The 19,034-nt window shown below is 40.5% G+C and overlaps 1 protein-coding gene across 10 annotated transcripts in view; it reads right to left on the reverse strand.

Annotated features, from left to right (window-relative positions):
• Positions 1–16,934, reverse strand: part of LOC149315604 (guanine nucleotide-binding protein G(s) subunit alpha-like) — a 155,252-nt gene extending 138,318 nt beyond the window's left edge. For 2 of the 10 annotated variants that reach the window (XM_089513726.1, XM_089513725.1), the window contains exons 1-2: positions 15,017–16,934; positions 8,527–8,599 (exon numbers count right to left, since the gene is read on the reverse strand). In XM_089513726.1, coding sequence (XP_089369852.1) covers positions 8,527–8,599; positions 15,017–15,155 — 212 coding nt within the window. In that variant the 5' untranslated portion in view covers positions 15,156–16,934. Of the gene's footprint in view, positions 1–8,526; positions 8,600–9,093; positions 12,070–12,093; positions 12,379–14,036; positions 14,057–14,079; positions 14,210–14,321; positions 14,445–15,016 lie in introns of those variants that run through there. The other 8 variants (XM_089513722.1, XM_089513724.1, XM_089513730.1 and 5 more) reach the window with 8 other exon arrangements.
• Positions 16,935–19,034: the final 2,100 nt, after the last annotated feature.

Below are 19,034 nucleotides of genomic sequence, written 5' to 3' on the forward strand. Positions count from 1 at the left end.
GAGATTTTATTAGTTTTAGCCTAGTTTTCTAATCTTCTAAAGTCATATTGAATGCTGATCCTCTGGAGTATCAGCTACCCCAATATCATCGTCATCATCCTCATCTCCCTATCCTCTGCCTTTTTGTAATGTTTACACTGATGAAGAGTTCTGGGAAATTCAGCATGCAGTTCTTTTTTATAGTATTTTAAGTTGGCCACAATAAAATTATTGTTCAACTGTTCCTTTTGGATTTCTTCCCCTAATAAGTTATTCTCAAACTGGTGGTGGTAGCAGCCTTCTGTAAAACAATGAATGTCCTTGACTGCCCCTTTCTTCTCCTTTACCTGCATATAATACACTCACTTCTACTATTACAAGTTGATGTCCTAGGGCCAAAGGAGTTATGTGCCCCAAATAATAAATGGGAGTATCTGTGCTACTGTGTTTGTTTCTGGCTGCACCAAGAGAAGAAAACCGTGTTCCTGCCAGCGGCATACTGCTTCCTCCAACTGTTTTTTTAAAATATATATATTTATATTTATTTATATCCCACCCCTTTCCCAAAACTGGGACTCAGGGGGTTCACAACACTAAAAACAGTATATTTAAAACATACAAAAACAATACTTTAAAATAGAATTAAATTATTACAATATTAAAACAAATTACCTATTAAAAGAATAAAACACAATTAAAAAGATAAAAATGTTAAAAATATTTTAAAACAATATAACACCACCCCATGCTTTAAAAACTTTCTGTTTTAAAAGACTATCTAAACAGGTAGGTCTTAGCCTACCGGCAGAAGGAAAAAATCATTCTGGTCTCCCTGGGAAGGGAGTCCCACAGTCTAAGGGCAGCCATGGAAAAGGATCATCTCTCGTGTCCCCACCAACCGTGCTTGTGATAGTGGTGGGACAGAGAGAAAGGCCTCTCCTGAGGATCACAGAGCCCAGGCCAGTTCATACATGGAGTTATGGTCTGCCAAATAGCCTGGACCTGAGCCATAAACGGCTTTATAGGTCATAGCCAGCACTTTGAATTGTGCCCGGAATCAAACTGGCAGTCATTATGTGTATCCTGCCCCTGTTAAAAGCCGAGCTGCAGCTCTTACAGTTAGATTTAGCATACCTAGAAAACCATGCCTGGGAATTCCAGTGGTTGTGGAAGTATCAAGGAAGGCAAGGAGAGTGAAGAGGAGGTGGTGGATTGTACAAATTTGCAAACTTCAAACAGGAGCCAGAATAAAGAAGTGAAGTAGAAAAGCATGCATATGTTTTTGAGAAGTTAGCATATATCTGAGTTTGTTAGTATTTATAAGTTTTTGGGGGAAAAATGTACTGATCAGCCTACTGATGATGCAAGAAGCTAAACTTAGCAAGTGCCGCTCCATACATCCTGCCAGCACAAGTTGTAATTGGGTGTGAAATGCCTGTCTCTCTTGAAAAAACAACTGGAAAAGAATAAAAAATAGAACAGAATTATTCATTTTGCTCAACAACATTAGGAAAATTTGGTGGAAAATGTAGGTTTTGAGCATCACAACCACACATATTAAACACAAACTGAAGCACAGAAAAATTCCTTGGCTTACGTAAGCCAGACAGAAACTACTGTACAACATTTTAGAATGCAAGGCATACAGCTGTCCCCCGCAGACGAATCAATCAAAGTTACATTCATGAAAGACCTCAAAGAATGACAGCTTACAGGTGAACGCTTTAGATTTTACTTCTTCTCTGTACAACTTCTTTCCTATCTTAAAAATTATTTGGGCGGCAAGCTCAGCCAAATCAAGGATAAAGGTCACAGGAGTCTTTTGTGGGTTAAAGCCTAGCTAAATATATATATTATATGCATGGGAATTACAGATTTCTGAAACCATGATATTTAAGTACCCTTTACTTGCTGGTTAAATACAAGACATTAATGTACGCTCTCAAAACATTTTAGCACTGAAGCAGATACTTCAATATATGTGAACATTACATATTACTGCTGCATCTAGCCTCAGCTTTCCTGCCAATGGTTGCTTTGGAGCAAGAAAATGAAAGATCCAATACTGATTATGGTTAGTTTGGCTTAACTTCCATTTAATGTAGCAGATTTGAACTGGGGCACACAGAGGCAAGTTCTCAGAAATTGTTCTCCAATTGGGTCTCACGCTGAGAGAAAGTGAGAATATTAATTAATTAATTAATTAATGTTTCTCAGAACAGAATAAAGTTTTGTCTAACGATTTTAAAAAATCTCTCCGTGTACGGCTATTCCTTTTTATTGGGTTAACTTTAAGTTATGACAACAAGCATTTAAACTTGTCAAAATATAATTTTAGGAAACTATATATTTAATATTTTCTGATCCAGATCTACATATTATCACTTGCCTGGAGCAAACAGTATAATTTCTATATATGTGATAGAGCTGCCCTCCCTCTGAACATTCAAGACTGTACAGAAAAAAATGGCTGTCAAAAACGCAACTTGGCTCTTTGGGGCAAAACAGACTGCTTCTTTGCACTACCATCCAGGCAGCTTCAGAGCGCAGCATTTTGATGATGCATGCTCTGAAACTGCCCAGAAGCTGGCTTCCAGCTGCCCACATGTGGGCTGGCTTCCAGGTGTCTTGGGGACATGGTGGTTACACACTGCAAGCTCCCATCACACCAAAAAGCCACTGTGGGGATGCAGTAGAGCCATTAAAGGAGGCTTTTTCACAGCCAAAAAAGAGGAGTGGTTGAAAAACCCTCCTTTTTCAGCCAGCACCACAGCAGGTTGGGGCTGCCATGTGTAGCTGCCACGACCACCAATTGAGCTTTATCTGGGGAGGCCTGTTTCACCCCTTAGTTCAGCGTGCTCACTTCTTCTCTCAATGGCACAAACACCATAAAAGATGAAACAAATGAAGGCTTCAGAATGAAGAAGATGGGCCTGTTAAGGAAAATGCAACATGGGATATACAGTCAAAGAAATAAAACATGTATGTGAGAGTCAGGGTGACTCAGCAGAAGCAATTAGAAGCCACACAGGTGTAAAAGGTAATGGAATTAACAAGTCCTAAATGCCAAGGACAGAAATGTAAAGTGGATAATTGAACACACCTGAGAATTGTTAAGTGGACAAGGTGAAATGATGAAATCATTAATTATGGGATGAACCAAGAGAGCCAATGAGAGTGGATGTACACGCCCACTGGGTGGAAACAGACAACAGTGGGTGGTATTTTGCAATGACTATAATAATGGCTATGGCCTGTTACAGACAGCCAAAATAAAGCTGCTTCAAGTCACAGTGGAGGTATGGTGTTTCAATGATGCATGCGTCCTAAGAGTCCAGAAGTCGCACCAAAGCCATGCTCCAGCCCTAAGGACTGGAGCGTGGCTTTGGTGTGGCTTATGGACTCTTATGACGTATGCATCATTGAAACATCATACCTCCACTGTGACTCGAAGCAGCTTTATTTTGACTGTTTGTAACAGGCCTATGAATCCCAATGTATTTTGTGGGTAGTAGTGAGGAGTATTACTGGAGTTGTGTTGGATAGTTTTGGAGCTGTATATAGTAGAATAAAGTAGATCTTTTATATAAGATTACTGAGTTGTCTGGTGTCTTGAGTGAAGATACAAGAGCCAGCTGGATCCTGAAGAAGTGTGAAGACTTCTGTGGAAGCAAGAGTGAGAAGGCTTGGAGAGTTTGTCAGGGTCTTCAGCCTATTCTCTGTAACTCTGCTGCTTTAGAGCAAAGCTTTAACCACTGGCCAAAACTGGTCAGCGCTGGTGCGTAACAAGGTGGTGAGTTTGAGCCAGAGGTGAAGAGCAACAACTCCCATCATCCCTGACAGGGCCAAGATCCACAAAATTGAGACTTTGAAGTGGTCACTATAAACGTGTTACATTTTTTGTTTTGAATGTTTTGCTTTCTATTGCCATTCTCACCAAATTCTTACCCTATTTTAGTTACATACAGCACAGCACAGCACCACACCACATAGAGAGGCTACTACATTTTTGGAATCTCTTCCCCTCCAAACACTTATTGGGAAAAACATTTATAGAAACCTTGGGCCACTCTAAATCAGGGGTGTGGCCTTTGCTCTCTAGTGTCTTTGGATCCAGTGCAGTGTGGCTTTCCTCATTTCACTCAGCAGTTTGGCACAGGAAGGTAAAACTCCTTAGTGGTACCAATGCGAGCTTCCCCTCCCCAACATGTTTAATACTAGGAAAAGGAGAGAAAAGAGTGGTTAGATTGCATGAGAAATTACGGGTCCCCACTCACTACTGATATGCAATCTCCAACAGAATGTCTATGAAGGAATGCAATGACAGCAGGAGAGGCTATCCACTCCAGCTCTAAATAAATGCATATTATCTCTTCTTTCTCCAACTAATGAGCTAAGGTGTGCTGACCTTGAGAAGCCAGTCTTCTTTGATCAGCTATAATTAGCTATGTTTTCCAGCGTCGGCCTGCTCAGGCCCAAAGACTGGGCATAACTGCAACACTATAAACAATGGGTTGTATCTAATGGTGTTTGTCTTCTGACAGAAACAGCTTTCTGGATCAGCAGAGGCTTCCATTCCTGGAACAGGGTGAGCAGGTGATTCTTGTCATTTCTCCCTGCAGTGCACTCACCCCATTGCTCTACAGGGCTGTGAAACCCTACGGATTAATTCTGGGAAGAGGTACTGAGGCAGATTTGGAGTAAGCTAGCTAGTGATAACTGGGATTCTATGAAAAGGAGGGGTATATAATATGTACACTTCCCAGGGTCCTATACTAAGTGAGGTAGTCATCAATTATCCCATTGCTAGCTACAGCAGAAAACTACAGCTAATGAGAACAGTCAAGTTTCACTTCAAATACGAGAATTAAGAAGTTTCATTTAATATTTAACAGGCATTCCAAAAGTGTACCATTTAACATATCCAAATGCAGTACACAATTATGAGCTTTATAAGAAATGTTTAATGCATTTTAAATGCTGTGTAGCCAAGGTAAGCTACAATTATATTACTTCTTTAATTTATACAACACACTTCAAATATTTGAAGTGTTTTCAAAACATACCTGTTATCTAGAAAATCAGCCCTAAAAGGTAGGTCACTACTATCCTCATGTTGCAGCCTTGAAGCTGTGGAGAGATTTTAAATGGGGCATTTTCCAACTCTAACCTTTCACTCCTCCTGGCCACTATAGAACTGTACAGATTGAGTAGTATCCTTTCTACAGAATTCCGAAATACTCCAAAATCATCCACATGTGGCTGAGACAGTGACACTTTTTCTTTTCTGATGGTTCAGTGTACATAAACTGTGTTTTATGAACTAAGTTATTAAAAATAATAACTTAAATCATAATAAGGGAATATGGTAATAAATAAAATAACCTTCAGGCTATGCGTATAAGGTGTATACAAAACATATGTCCATTTCATGTTAAGACTTGGGTCCCATCTCCAAGATATCTCATTATGTATAGGCATTAGGCAAATATTCCAAAATCCAAACCCCCCCCCCAAAAAAAAAACACCCCAGAATCTAAAACACTTCTTGTCTCAAGCATTTTGGATAAGGGGTACTCAACCTGTATTCAACCTCTATGCCTAGAGACCAAGGCATGGTGTCTTTTGTAAGAAAAATTATGAAGTAGTCAGAAGTGGATAAAGTATTCTGTGCTATAGTTCCCAGAATCTGCCAGTCATCATGCAGTGGCCAAGATGGCTGGAAGATTCTGAGTTTTGGCTCAAAAAGGCAGCTTTTCCAAAGATAACTTTAAAAACTGTTTAGACACATTTGTTGAAAAAAAAATTCAAATCAACACATAATCAACAGATATATTGCATGTATCACAAAATCTTGCATGCTACCTAATCACAGAATCACAGAGTTGGAAGAGGCCACAAGGGTCATGCAGTCCAACCCCTGCCACGCAGGAATCAGGAATCAGCAAATTAATTCATATAGGCTTACTGGTTTAAAACAGTGCTTAACAAGTTAGTTTATGTGCCATACTGGCATAAATAAATCCCAATATGCCAAGAAACAGAACCATATTGGTGTCATATTATTATGGCATTGTCAGGTATCTGGAAATCTGCCACAGAATGACAGTCAATGGCTCATGAACCAACGCCATGGAACCAGTGGTTTAAGCTATGCAGTATTCATTATGGTGAATATTCAGATATTCATTGGATCTTTCCCCATACTGCCTAATCTGTAATATTTTAGCTACAGCTGTTTTTCTTTACCTTTTCAGATAATTCAACACACTGTCAAAGTAGTACTGCTACAAATGGCACAAATAATTTCATTTACACTCAAAACTTATTTAAGTACTGTTTTTCTTTAAACTTGAACATTTAGGATACTTCAATTTTTAAAAAGAATTTGAAACAAAAAAGAGCAAATTTGTCCTGAACACTGTGTATGCTAATACTTAAGGTGATGTTTGCTGAATTCTCAGAACTACTTCTGAAACAGAAACCCTAAAATGTTTCCAGAACTTCAGTAAGTCAAAGAACAAATATATAAGATTCTTTAAGATCAATTTCATACCCCATAATCCCAAAAATACAAAAATCAGACACACAATCTAAAATAGTCCTCCCACTTCAAGAAGTACACAAGTACATTCTTCTTCTAAAACAAGGTAAGAGCTATATGAATCCCTTCCAGGATCAACATTTTTCATGAGGTACTATGACAGCGATCAAACTTGTAACATGCACTGCAGCTACCATTAGTGACTCATAGAATCATAGAGTTGGAAGAGAATGCAAGGGCCATCCAGTCCAACCCTAGTCTGCCATGCAGGAAATCACAATCAAAGCATCCCCGACAGAAGGCTATCCAGCCTCTGTTTAAAGACCTCCAAGGAAGGAGACTCCACTACACTCCGAGGGAGTGTCTTCCACTGTCGAACATCCTTTACTGTCAGACTCAATTTCAAAAAGGATATAGGTGAAGTTGGAAAAGGTGTAGAAACTTGCTACCAAGTTAGAAAGATTCTCTGTCACAAGCTAAAACATTTTTTTATTTTAAAAATGAAAGAAAATTAGGGAGAGAACATTATTTTTAATTTTTTTATAAAATTTTCAAATGGTTTTACTCAAAGAAATTGGCAGGGAATAGGTTCAGGACATATAATACAACTTCTTCGCAAACAACTATTTTATGGAATTGCAAACACGAGATGAGCTGATGTCTACTAGCTTAGACTGCTTTAAAGGGGGATTAGGTGAATTCACATTTAAGCCTCTCAGTGACAATTAAATATATCTACACAGATCATCCATGTTTATTAGCTGAATATCAGCTAGTAAGGGGCACTTCCAGAAAGGCCTTTCTGCTTCCAGCAAGAATCTAGGCCAGTCACTGAGCAATAAAGAATTCTAAATCTTTGGTTTGATCAAGCAAGGCTCTTATTGTCTAGCCATGATGTGATTCACGGATGCCCAGTGGTGAAAGTGAAGACTGGAATCCAATTCCCTCTTTCTGCTAGCCAACCGGCTTGTGAGATTTTCAATATATTCTTTGAAAAAAGATCTATCTCCTCCATGATATATCACAAAATGCTTTTGCAATTACTCCCTCCTGCCTTGAGTTTTGCTATGTAACAGCTTCTGTCCCAGAAACGTGAGACAGAAAACCCCTTGGGTACAGTGAGCTAGCTAAGCAGATCTCTGGATCCTGGCCAGATATTTTCAAATAGGAACTATGGAACATTATTCTAGAATCCAAATGATGCAAGTAAAATTCTAAAATTCCAATTATTAACAACATTATTTAATAAGTACAAATAATTCTCCACAAGCTACAGAATGCTAACCTGGGATATAGTTTAAACAACCTTGATTGGTTTAAAAACTGGAAAAATGTTTTATTCAAATAGTGTGTTACAAATCATATTTTTCTTCAAAAAGAAAAACTTTAGGGTATTTGAAGATAGTGGCGAAGTTGTTACATAAAAAGTATTTATGCAATTACACAGTAAATAATGACTATGCCTTCACTCTTCGCAGTAATTGGCCTCGCAGAACAAGGACACCAAAAAGCCATTTACAGTAATTTTATTCTAACTATATATATATATGGTTGCCATTTGATATATATATATCAAATGGCAACCATAAAAGCTCTTCTGCCAACCAAAATATCAAACCAGCATACAATAATTTGCTTAATGCTCCTTCAACAAATGTATGCAGTTTACTTGATGCTTTACTCCATGTGAGAAAAATGTTGAGAGCAGCTTAAATTAATCAGCTACATTAGAAGATAGTATGTTATGACCATATTGTGGGAAAACTGCAGCAAAAACCTTTGGCTCTGAAAAGCCTGACATGCAGAATTTCAATGAAATCAGATAACAGCAGGCTCCCTTACATATCTGTAGAGTCCAATTCCCATACATCAAACTGAGAACATCAATAAATGCACATTAAGCTGGCACATCCAATTTCTCTGGATATCATAACATTGACAAAAATAAGTATAAATGGCCTACACGTCTTCAAACAACATAGTAAGAACATAGATACACTTACTCTGCATTAAATCCATTCACATGCAAGATTCGCATTTGTTTGACAATTGTGCTTTTACCAGATTCGCCAGCACCTAGAAAATGAAAATAAATCAGTTTAAGAAAAAGATATAGGGACACAAATATTGCTTTTATTCAAGAAGTAAATTCCACAAATCTGGGTTACTCAGTGCAAGAGTGAAAACTGAAAAGGAAAAAAAAAAGAAGTAATTGCCACTGGAAACTGCAACTGAAGCTAAAAATTAATATCCAGCTGAAGTCATGTGTCAGAACCAAAGTCTGAAATATTTCACTATCGATTCTCCCACCGCCAGCTCTTTATCAAAATAAGCAGAACAGGGAAACCAAGGCACTGACAACTTCAGTATCTTAGAGAGAAAGTAAAGTGTTCTGAAAACACTTACTTCAAACCAAATGAGGAAAAAGAACGAGTCACAGCAGTTCTTACTAAGATCATTTGCAAGCACTGTCTTTAAACTTTCACATCTTTAATCACACCATCAGCCAGTTACACACACTTAAACAGTGAACACAGACAGTGCCATTTGAAAACATAAAACTCTACTACCATCATTCCACTGCATAAGAGCTTCCTCCTGCTCTCCATCTCCCATCTGTATCCTCAAAGCAGTTTCTCATCACCTCCACATGCTGTACACCCCTCTCACACACATAACCGCCAAGCTGCATATCAAGCCTACATTTTGAGAATACCATCTTGTTCACTGCATGAGAAAACATTTTTCATTCTGCTTCCTACAAGTAATCCCTTTCTCCTTCTCCCACTCAAGACACAAGAAAGCCCCCTTTCTCCCTAGCATGTCATCACGTTGCACCCACTCAGTCTGTACAGTCGAGGGTCTGAGATAAAAAAAATCTGACCAAGATACTCAAACACTCCAGCTATTAGCTTTCTATATCTCTGTACAAAAGCTCATTCCCCTCCCTCCTTCCCGATTTTTTTCTAGGTGATAGAGTCATACGATGCTCTAGCATCTTTCAACTGCTCCTTTTCTTACACAGCTTTCACTATTCTAAAAAGAAAACACACACACACAACTGAGACCTATGCTGAACAAGGCTCACAGAAGGCATTTTTCTAATGCCAGGCTTTTCCCAGCACTTATTTACAGAACAAGCTTCCATTCTGAGCCTCTCACACAAACCTAAATTTTAGAAGCTATATATCAAAATATATTTTCCTGGAGGAATTCTAATTTTGCTTTTCCCATTTGCCCTCTCCCAGACTGCCAAGTTACCCAAATCTCGTTTAATCACAACACACTATTAATATCATCAGCCTTCTTCAAATCCAATGTCTGGACATTTTATTACTAAGACGTGAGATCTATTCTCCCTGCCATCACCTCATTCTTTAAAAATACTGGTGAAAAACAAATTCAGTAGTATTTCTCTGTGGTAGCAAATACTGGAACCACATGAAGTGCTTCCCTGTCACAGCATCCTGATATTCCCAAGAATTAGCAACCTACTCTACCAAGCAGTAAGAAAACTGATCAAAAGGATCACCCCAACCTTCTACTCTGAAGATGTATCATAATATCCTATTATAGGGAAGAGTTAAAATTATCTTCAGAGCAATATTTTGGTAAAGCGTAATTTAAATGTCAGCCCTAACTTTAAAATTTTTTAATGGTTACTCAGAGTCCTATTTTTATAGCAGTCTCATTTTTTTCTCAAAGTAAATGCAAAGCAAAGAAAATCTGTGGCTAGTACATTAATCAAATGCTTCTCTAACTGAGGCACCATACTGAGGGCCCCTAAGATGTAAACAGCTCTGTGAACAAACTGATTAGGAGAAAGGTGTTCTTTCTATTAAACATTCATAATGTGTTCACACTGTTGTGACATATTATTAATGTTGTCCATTTGTGCGTTTCATTTCTGAATTTTATAATAATTACACTGTACACCATAATTTTTTTAACTATCAAACTGTGTCTGTGTTCTGTCAAACTATGCATATAACTACAGCTTTTAAAACCACCACATCTGGGCCAACCATATCTTAGACACATAAGGAAGCCATGTTCTAACTATGAACAGCTTGCAAATCTTCTCCAATCTTCTAATCACCCATGTTTCAAAAATGCATTAAGATCTCTACCGGTTTATTTTAGATACTCAAAACGCAAAAACTGATTTTCTTTAAAAAAGTTACACTGAAGTGAGCCCAGATGATTTAAGCGGACTTACATAGGTATACATTCAGAGCATTTGTGACATGTCTTTGGTTATGCACTGTTAAAAACAGTCAAGTATTTTCCTCCAATGTATGCTAAAAAGAGATTCTAACATACTTTTTAACATAGGAGATGTTACTGTTTCTTTTCTATTTTAATTTTAGACCACTTTTTGTCTCCAAATTAATTATTGAAACCTCTGAACACACAATATTCCCATAGCACATTCAAAGCTTTAGAGTATTAATGGTAGCTGCCATTCCAACTTCTACAATGGTAGCAAGCCTAGCTTCTCCTAATCCTCTGAAAACATTAGTCCATTCATCAGCAGTATTTGAGTACCAATAGTTATTAGCATCATGACACCTAATCTGTATGTTAGAAAATAATATAATATAAATTCTGCGTTAGCTCAGCATCTCCAAGTAAGGGTTTGGGAAGGATTGCTGAAACTATATAAAAAAGGAAATTATTTCACATTAAAAGCGATATGGCAGTATAAAGATAGCTCTGTGCCCAGTAATGCTCTGTTCCCTGTCACCCAGCCCTGTTTTGAAAATCAGCAACAGTGACAAATGGAAGAATGAGAGGTCAAACCTTTCCTTTCATTGCCTTCACAAGAGTGCCGTTCTGGTCCCACTTTTACTCCCCCTTCCCCTTAAATCCTCCTATCAGTACCATTCCCCATTCATTCCCTCTTTATCCAGCACACACTTCATACTTTTCCACCTCAAATTCAAGGCCAGACTGCAAAATTCTGCATACTTCCTGAAAGGATCTTAGTGTTAAGGGCAACTGTCAAAAGATGAGCACACAGTCTCCCGATATCCCCTTCTGCCATAGTCACTTTGGCCCTCAATCAAGGGGACCACACACAGCTAACATCTTGATCTAAGTGACTCACATTTATGCCAGTAATCTCCATGTTTTCCCACCACTATAGGTCCCAAGTATATAAACTCCTGATAATGACATGGTTTGCCATTTAAACAGCACTGACAGCCCCCTCCACCAGGAATAGTGCCAGAAAAACAGCTTTTAAAGAAGAATGCCCGATACGGGCCCTTACACACAGCAGATACTTATCTGGAATGGACAATAAAGTAAGGGTTTTTTTTAAAATCAAAACTATAACTTGGGTGATGAAATCCAAATATCGAACAAGGCCAAGTAGCTATGGATTATCCACACTGTAGTAATCTCATGGACTTGATGACCCATAAGGCCCCTTCCAGTTCTGTGATTCTGTGACTCTGATTTTTTGTCTTTTCTGTTTGTCAGAGACACACAAACACACACAGGTAAGGAGAACTACTTATTATACACTAAAATCTTAGGGTCAGGGGGGCAATAATTATTATTACCCCCAAAATAGGTTCTCTCAAGGGAGGAGCTAGCAGAGCAACCTCTTTCATACGACGTTCATCAGAAGGATAGGAGAAAAAAGCAGGGGGAATAAAAAATAAACAAAATTAATACTTTTTTAAAGGAGCAAAAACAGGAGACACAAATCTTACACCTTGCTTCACTTAGTTCGCCCCCTAAATTTTCCCTTCATGAGAACCACATCATCCCTTACTTCTCCCACTAAATATTCCCCTGGGGAGAATCCTCCCCCCCCCCCATTCTTTAGTTTTCTCCATCAGGAAACGTACTTTGTCCTTTAGTTCTCCACCTAAATTTTCTCCTAGGGAGAATCCCTCATCCCTTAGTTCTCTCCATCAGGAGAACCCCCAGCCCCTACTTCTCCCCCTCAATTTCCCCCTCAGGAGAACCCCCTCACTCCTGAGTTCTCTTATCTCTTAGCCCCACTCCCCAAATTTTTACCTAGAGTGAACCCCCTCATCCCTTAGTTCTCCCCCTCAATTTCCCCCTCAAGACAATCACCTCATCCCTCAGTTCTCCCCCTCAATTCTTCTCTTGGGGAAGCCACCCCTCTCCTTAGTTCACCCCTTAATTTTTCACCTGAGAATAATTACCTCATCCAATACACAATTATTATTTCTCCCCCTCAATCTTTCCCTCAGGGAGAACCCCTTTGTCTCTTAGTCCCCCCCCCCTAAATTTTCCCTTGGGTGAACTGCCTCATCCTTGAGCTCTCCCCCTAAATTTTTCCCTCAGGAGAACTCTCTCACCCTTTCCCCCTCAATCTTCCCCTCAGGAGAAGCCCTCATCCCATAGTTGTCCCCCTCAATATTCCCCTCAGGAGAACCCCTCATCCCTTAAGTTCTCCTTCTCAATTTACCTCTTTGGAGAATCCCCTCATCCCTTAGTTCTCCCCCTTTGGAGAACCATCTCATCCAATAAACTTTATCGTTATTAATTATTATTTCTCCTCTTCAAATTTCCTTCAGGAGAATCACCTCATCCAACAAATATTGTGGTTGTTGTTATTATTATTTCTCCCCCTCCTTCTTCAGCTCAGGAAACCCCCTCACCTCTTAGTCCCCCCCCCTCAATTTCTTGCTTGGAAGAACCCCTTCATCCCTTAGTTCTCCCCCTTGGGACAACCATCTCATCCAATAAACATTATTATTATTATTATTATTATTATTATTATTATTATTATTTCTCCCCCTCAATTTTCCCTCAAGAGAATCACCTCATCCAACAAACATTATTATTATTATTATTATTATTACTTCCCCCTCAATTTTCCCTTAGAAGATTAATCTCATCCAACAGAAGTATTATTATTATTATTATTATTATTATTATTAATTTCTCCCCCTCAATTTTCCTTCAGGTGAATTACCTCATCAACAGCTTGTTAATATTATTATTATTAATAATAATTTCTCCCCCTCAATTTTCTCTCAGGAGAATCACCTCATCCAACAGAACTATTAATATCATTATCATTACTACTACTACAATTTATTCCCCCCCCCCGAGTTTTCCCTCAGGAGAATCACCTCATCCAACAGAAATAATAATAATAATAATAATAATAAGTTCTCCCCCTCAATTTTCCCTCAGAAGAATCATTATCATGACTACTACTACTATTTACCCCCCCTCAGGAGAATCACCTCATCCAACAGAAGTATTATTATTAGTAGTAGTAGTAATAGTACTAATCCCCCCCTCAATTTTCCCTCAGGAGAATCACCTCATCCAACAAACCATTAACAATTATTATTATTTCTCCCCCTCATTTTCTCTCAGGAGAATCACCTCACCCAACAGAACTATTATTATCCTTATCATTACTACTACTACTAGTACTACTACTACTACTTATCCCCCTCAATTTTTCCTCAGGAGAATCACCTCATCCAACAGAACCATTAATTATTATTATTACTATTATTATTTTCTGCCCCTCAATTTTCCCTCAGGAGAATCACCTCCTGCAACGAACCCATTCTATTTCTCCCCTTCCCCAGAGGATCCCCGCTCAGAGCCCTGGGCGTCCCCCCTCCTCCATTTCCCTTCCTCCGGGAGAACCAACACCCTCCTCCTTCCAGTGGCGGAGGCTGCAGTTCGAGGAGCCAACACCTGAGGGCCCGAGGCCTACTCTCTCCTCCCAGGGCCCGACTGGGCCAGACCCCGGCTTCCTTCCTCCTTCCAGGCCTCCCTTCAGACCCACCACCGCCACCTTCTTCCTCCTCCAGGGCCTGGATCCCCAAACTTCGCCTAGTCAGGGGCAAGGCCCCCATGTTGCCACGGTCCTTGCCTAGTGGCGCAGTGGGTGGGGGGGGGGGGGGAGGTTGTCTGCCTCCTTTCCTCTCCCATTTAGGAACCACCATTTTATATAATAATAATAATAATAATAATAATAATAATAATTTATTTTTATCCCATCTCTCCTGGAGGATTGAGGCGGCTTACGACGTCGAAGAGAACACTGTATAAAAACACAACATACGTTTAAAAATACATTGTATTATTCCCTTCCCCCCAAAAAAACCTATCAGTCGGCCCTTCTTATACACTGATTTTTTTTATACACGGATTCAAGCATCCACAGTTTGAAAATGTTCCCCAAAAGTATAAATTTCAAATATCAAAGCTTGATTTTCCATTTTTTAAAATAAGGGACACCATTTTGCTCTGTCATTATATTTAATGGGACTCAGGCATCCACGGATTTTGCCATCCACAGGGATCTTGGAACAAAACCCCAGCGAATGACAAGGGTCCACTGTATACATAGTAAATTATCATTAAAACAGTTAGACGTGCAAGAAAAGATTAAAATACATTCTATTATTCCCTCCCCCCAACTATACCATAATGAAACATCCTATTAAAACAATGATAGGTATGCTACACGCTCCTTACCCAGCAATAGGAGCCTATGGGTGGCCCTATAGACTTGCTTGTCCTTCTGCAGCTGCTTCTCGATTTTCTTGTTGGCCTCCCTCTGCGCCTTCTCCTCATTGCGCTGATCCTCAGTCTTGCTGTTCCCTAAGCAGCCCATTTTTCACTTTGGGTTGGGGAAAAGGGGAAGGGGAAAGGGGAGGCTAAGGAGGGGAAGCCTGGGGAGGAGAAAGAGATGGGAGACCCACCAAGAGGAGGAGCAGGAAGCAAGAAGTTTCTATGGGGGGGAGAGGAAGCCTTTTACTCCTTCCCCCCCTATTTCTTTATGGGTCTTTTCTTTTTTACTCACAGAAGAAGATGGTGGGGTTGAAGGAGGGGGGAAAAGGATGACTTTGCTCAAGCTGGGCCTCCTCCTCTTTTTCCTCCTTTTCCTTTTTCTTCTTGCAATGCAGAGGGTTGACACCCTTTAATAATAATAATAAAAATAAAAACCCAAAATGCAAGCAAAATTGGATATATATATATATATATATATATATATATATATATATGGGTTTATAGAGGAATTGTAGGTTAAGGTAAACCTTCAAGGCCTGTGGTTGGCAGCCTCCAAAAGGCAAAGGAGGAGGAAAATAAAAACCCCACCAAAAAAAGCAAAACACACACCCGCCTCCCTCTTCTTCTTTTGCTCCTTCTTCTGGGGTCTCCTTTTCTCCTTCCCCCCCCCAAAAAATCCTGCAGTCAAAAGGCAAAATTAGGGTGCCGTTTCCACCCCAAATACCTCCAGCTTCGATGGTAGAAAGGAGGAGGAGGAAAGGGAGAAGAAGGTGGGGGGAATTACATTCAAAAGGCGTCTCTTTCCTCTTCCTTTCTATATTTAAATCCTCCTTCGGATCCAAGGCAGCCAAGGCTCCAAAACAGAAAGAAGGTGGTGGAAGTGGAGGAGGAGGAGGAGAAAATGAAAATAATGATCATAAAAACCCTTCCCAAATCCTGGAGGGAGAGGATCTAGAACTGTCTGTGTCTCTTCTCTGCTGGGCTTGCTGCTTTTAAAAATATATATTATTATTCTCCCCTTCTCTCTCTTCTTTTTTCTTTTCCTCCTCCTCCTTCCTTCCTTCCTTCTCCTTGCAAGGAACAGACACACACACAGCCGGCCTTCCTTCTCCTTCTCTCTTTCTTTCTCCAAAAAAGGGTGTCAAACCTTTTGCAAGGAGGCAAAAGCAGCCCTTCCTGGGCTGAGGGGAAAGAATATATATATAAATGAAAATAATGTCTTATTTTGCCTCCTCCTCTTGATATTCTGCGGTGGCTCCTTCCTCCCTTAATGGTGGTTGCTCCAAGCCAAGGCCTCCTCCTCCTCCTCCTCTTTCTTCTTCTCCTCCTTTTCCTCCTTTTTTCTCTTCCTTACTGCTGCTGCTTTTCCTGTCGTCCTTTTTATTCCTCCCCCCCTTTTTTTCTTCTCCTTTTATTTTCTTCCCACCTTCCTCCTGCTTTTCTTTTCTTGCACAGTCCTCTTTGGCTTCTCCAGAGAAGGGAGGAAAGGGAAAGAGGAGAGAAGAGAGAAAGAGAAAGGGGGGAAAGGAGAGTAAAGGGGGGGGGGGAGGGCAACGTCGGTCTCTTTCCTTCCTGGCTTCCTTCCTCCTTTCCTTGCTGCTGCTTCTCCCCCACAAAAAAAGGGGGGGGAAGGAAAGAAAAAGAAAAGCCCCACAAAAATAGGGGGGGAATTAAAAATAAACTGTGCTAGGAGGAGAAGGCAGCAGCCCCTTGCCTCCTCCTCCTCCTCCTCTTCTTCTCCTTCTCCTTCTTCTTTCCTTGCTGCCTTTGGGGGCTATTTCCTCCGTCCTCCCCTCTTTGCTGGCATATTTCTGGGGGATTTATTTATTATTTCCCAAACGTTAAAGCCTTCCAGAGGAAAAGAGAGAGAGAGGGAGAGAGAGAGAGGGAGGGAGGGAGGGAGAGAGATGGGGTGGGGCAACACAGGGAACCATGGGAACTCAACCCATTCACATGATCAGGGCTTGCAGGGAGGACTAGAGAGGCGCCTGCTTCAAACACCAGCCAGAGAGAGAAGGAAGGAAGAAGGGGGGAAAGAAAGAAAGAAGGCGCCCTCCACACAAACCTCCTTTTCAGAGGCAGATCAGGACATTCTTGGGGCCCCCCTCTGCCTCCCCCCAAAGAGAGACAGGGGGACTGGCAGCCCCTGCAAGGCTGGCCAAAGGCCCTAACCCTCAGTGGAGGAGGACCTTGGAGGGAGGGAAAATGCAGGACATGGCCAAAGGGAAAGCCAAGCAAAACATTCATAGGAATAGAAGTTTGTGCAGCCTAGTCTGGCTCCAAAGGGAGGACATTTTGGAATCCCTCCTCTTGGACAGAAGGTTGAAAATGGAGGGCATGGCCAGGTAATATAGGCAAAAACATTCACAGGGATAGAAATTTGTGCGTCTTAGTCAGGCTCAAAAGGGAGGACATCTGGGAATTCCTCCTAGGCAGATGGCTGAAATGGAGGACATGACAAAATAAAAGGCAAAAGCATTCACAGAAATATAAATTTGCGCCCCTTAGTCATACTTAAAAGGGAGGGCATTTTGAAATTCCTTCTGGACAGGAGACTGAAATGTAGGATATGTCCTGGGAAAGGAGGACATCTGGTCAACCACCAGCCACCTGACGAGAAAACTGGCATTTTCTCCAAAATGGGAACCTTCCTTTTTCTTTTTTGGGCCTGTTAGGATTCCCTGCCTCTGCACTGCAGAAATAATCCAGTTTGACACCACTGTAACTGCCCTGGCTGAACTGTAGCTTTGTGAGACATTTAGCCCCTTCTGTCAGAGAGCTCTGGTGCCACAACAAACTACAGTTCCCAGAAATCCATAGCATTGAGCCACATCAGTTAAAGTGTCAAAAAGTGGCAAGTGGGTTTGGGCAAATCACACTCATCCTCAGAGGATGGTAATGGCAACTTGCCAAGAAAACCCCATGATACGGTTGTCATAAGTCAAACAACAACAACAAGGGTTTCTGAATGTTTTCAAGAATCTGGGGCGAAATCAAATTTGGTTCAACAAAAAAAACAACAACCATGCATTTCCTAAGCAATTTTGGAAAGTGGAGTACATTAATTCCAGGGGCAGGGGAGGCAACATCCCTGATGTTTGTATGAAGAGATCATGGGTCAATTTGGTTAAAGAACTGAAAGAAAGAAAGAAAGAAAGAAAGAAAGAAAGGGGAGAAAAACAACAGCACATGGAAGAAACAGAAAGGGAGGGTGAAGAGGAAAGACACGTGTCAAAGGCACTGGAGGCATTTTGGCAAGGAGGGAGAAAGCCTGAGGAGATTTTGGGAGAGGAAGGTGGCAGCTGTGAGGGGAAGCAGACACTCTGGAGTTATGATTTTCTTTTAATAGATTGTCACGAACATGAGAATTTCACATGTGGATCGCCTGTGCTGGTTAAGATACACAACTACCTGTTTTGTTCTCAGCGTACAAATCAAAATCCATTTCATGCCTTTTTAAGCAAGTGTAACTGGGAAACAGATGCCTCTTTTAGCCTCCCTGATCTTGAAAGGGCTGGGTAAAGGGGACGTAAGTGGTGAAATCTTTTAAGATTATTTTAATCAAGCATCTTCAGATGCTGCATATGCCAGATTTTACATGTACTTTTGTTTGCCTTCGGGACGAGCAGATATTTAGGCCCTTCATACAGATTTATTTTATGAATGTTACCCATATTGGAGACGTGGGGATTGAGAGGGAGTTACTTTCCTGAAACCAGAAAATGAGTAATGACAGAGACTGAAACAGGGCACCCAATGTCAGATTCAAATTTAGGGCCTACTCTGTGTTAGTTGGAGAGCCAGAGTGGTGTAGTGGTTTGAGTGTTGGACTATGGAGATTATCCCTTGAGGGAAAATGAGAGAAGAAAAGGGCATTATCTTGGCTAAATCATGTGATTGCAAGGAAGATTTTCACACAATGTCATGTGCATTCGGGAGTTCTCCCATGAATAGCCTGCAATGCTCCAGCAAAAAGCCATTC

This window comes from Sceloporus occidentalis, unplaced genomic scaffold, assembly GCF_023333645.1.
Source record: "Sceloporus occidentalis isolate IW3139 unplaced genomic scaffold, rSceOcc1.0.p SCAF_3, whole genome shotgun sequence".
NCBI lineage: Eukaryota > Metazoa > Chordata > Lepidosauria > Squamata > Phrynosomatidae > Sceloporus > Sceloporus occidentalis.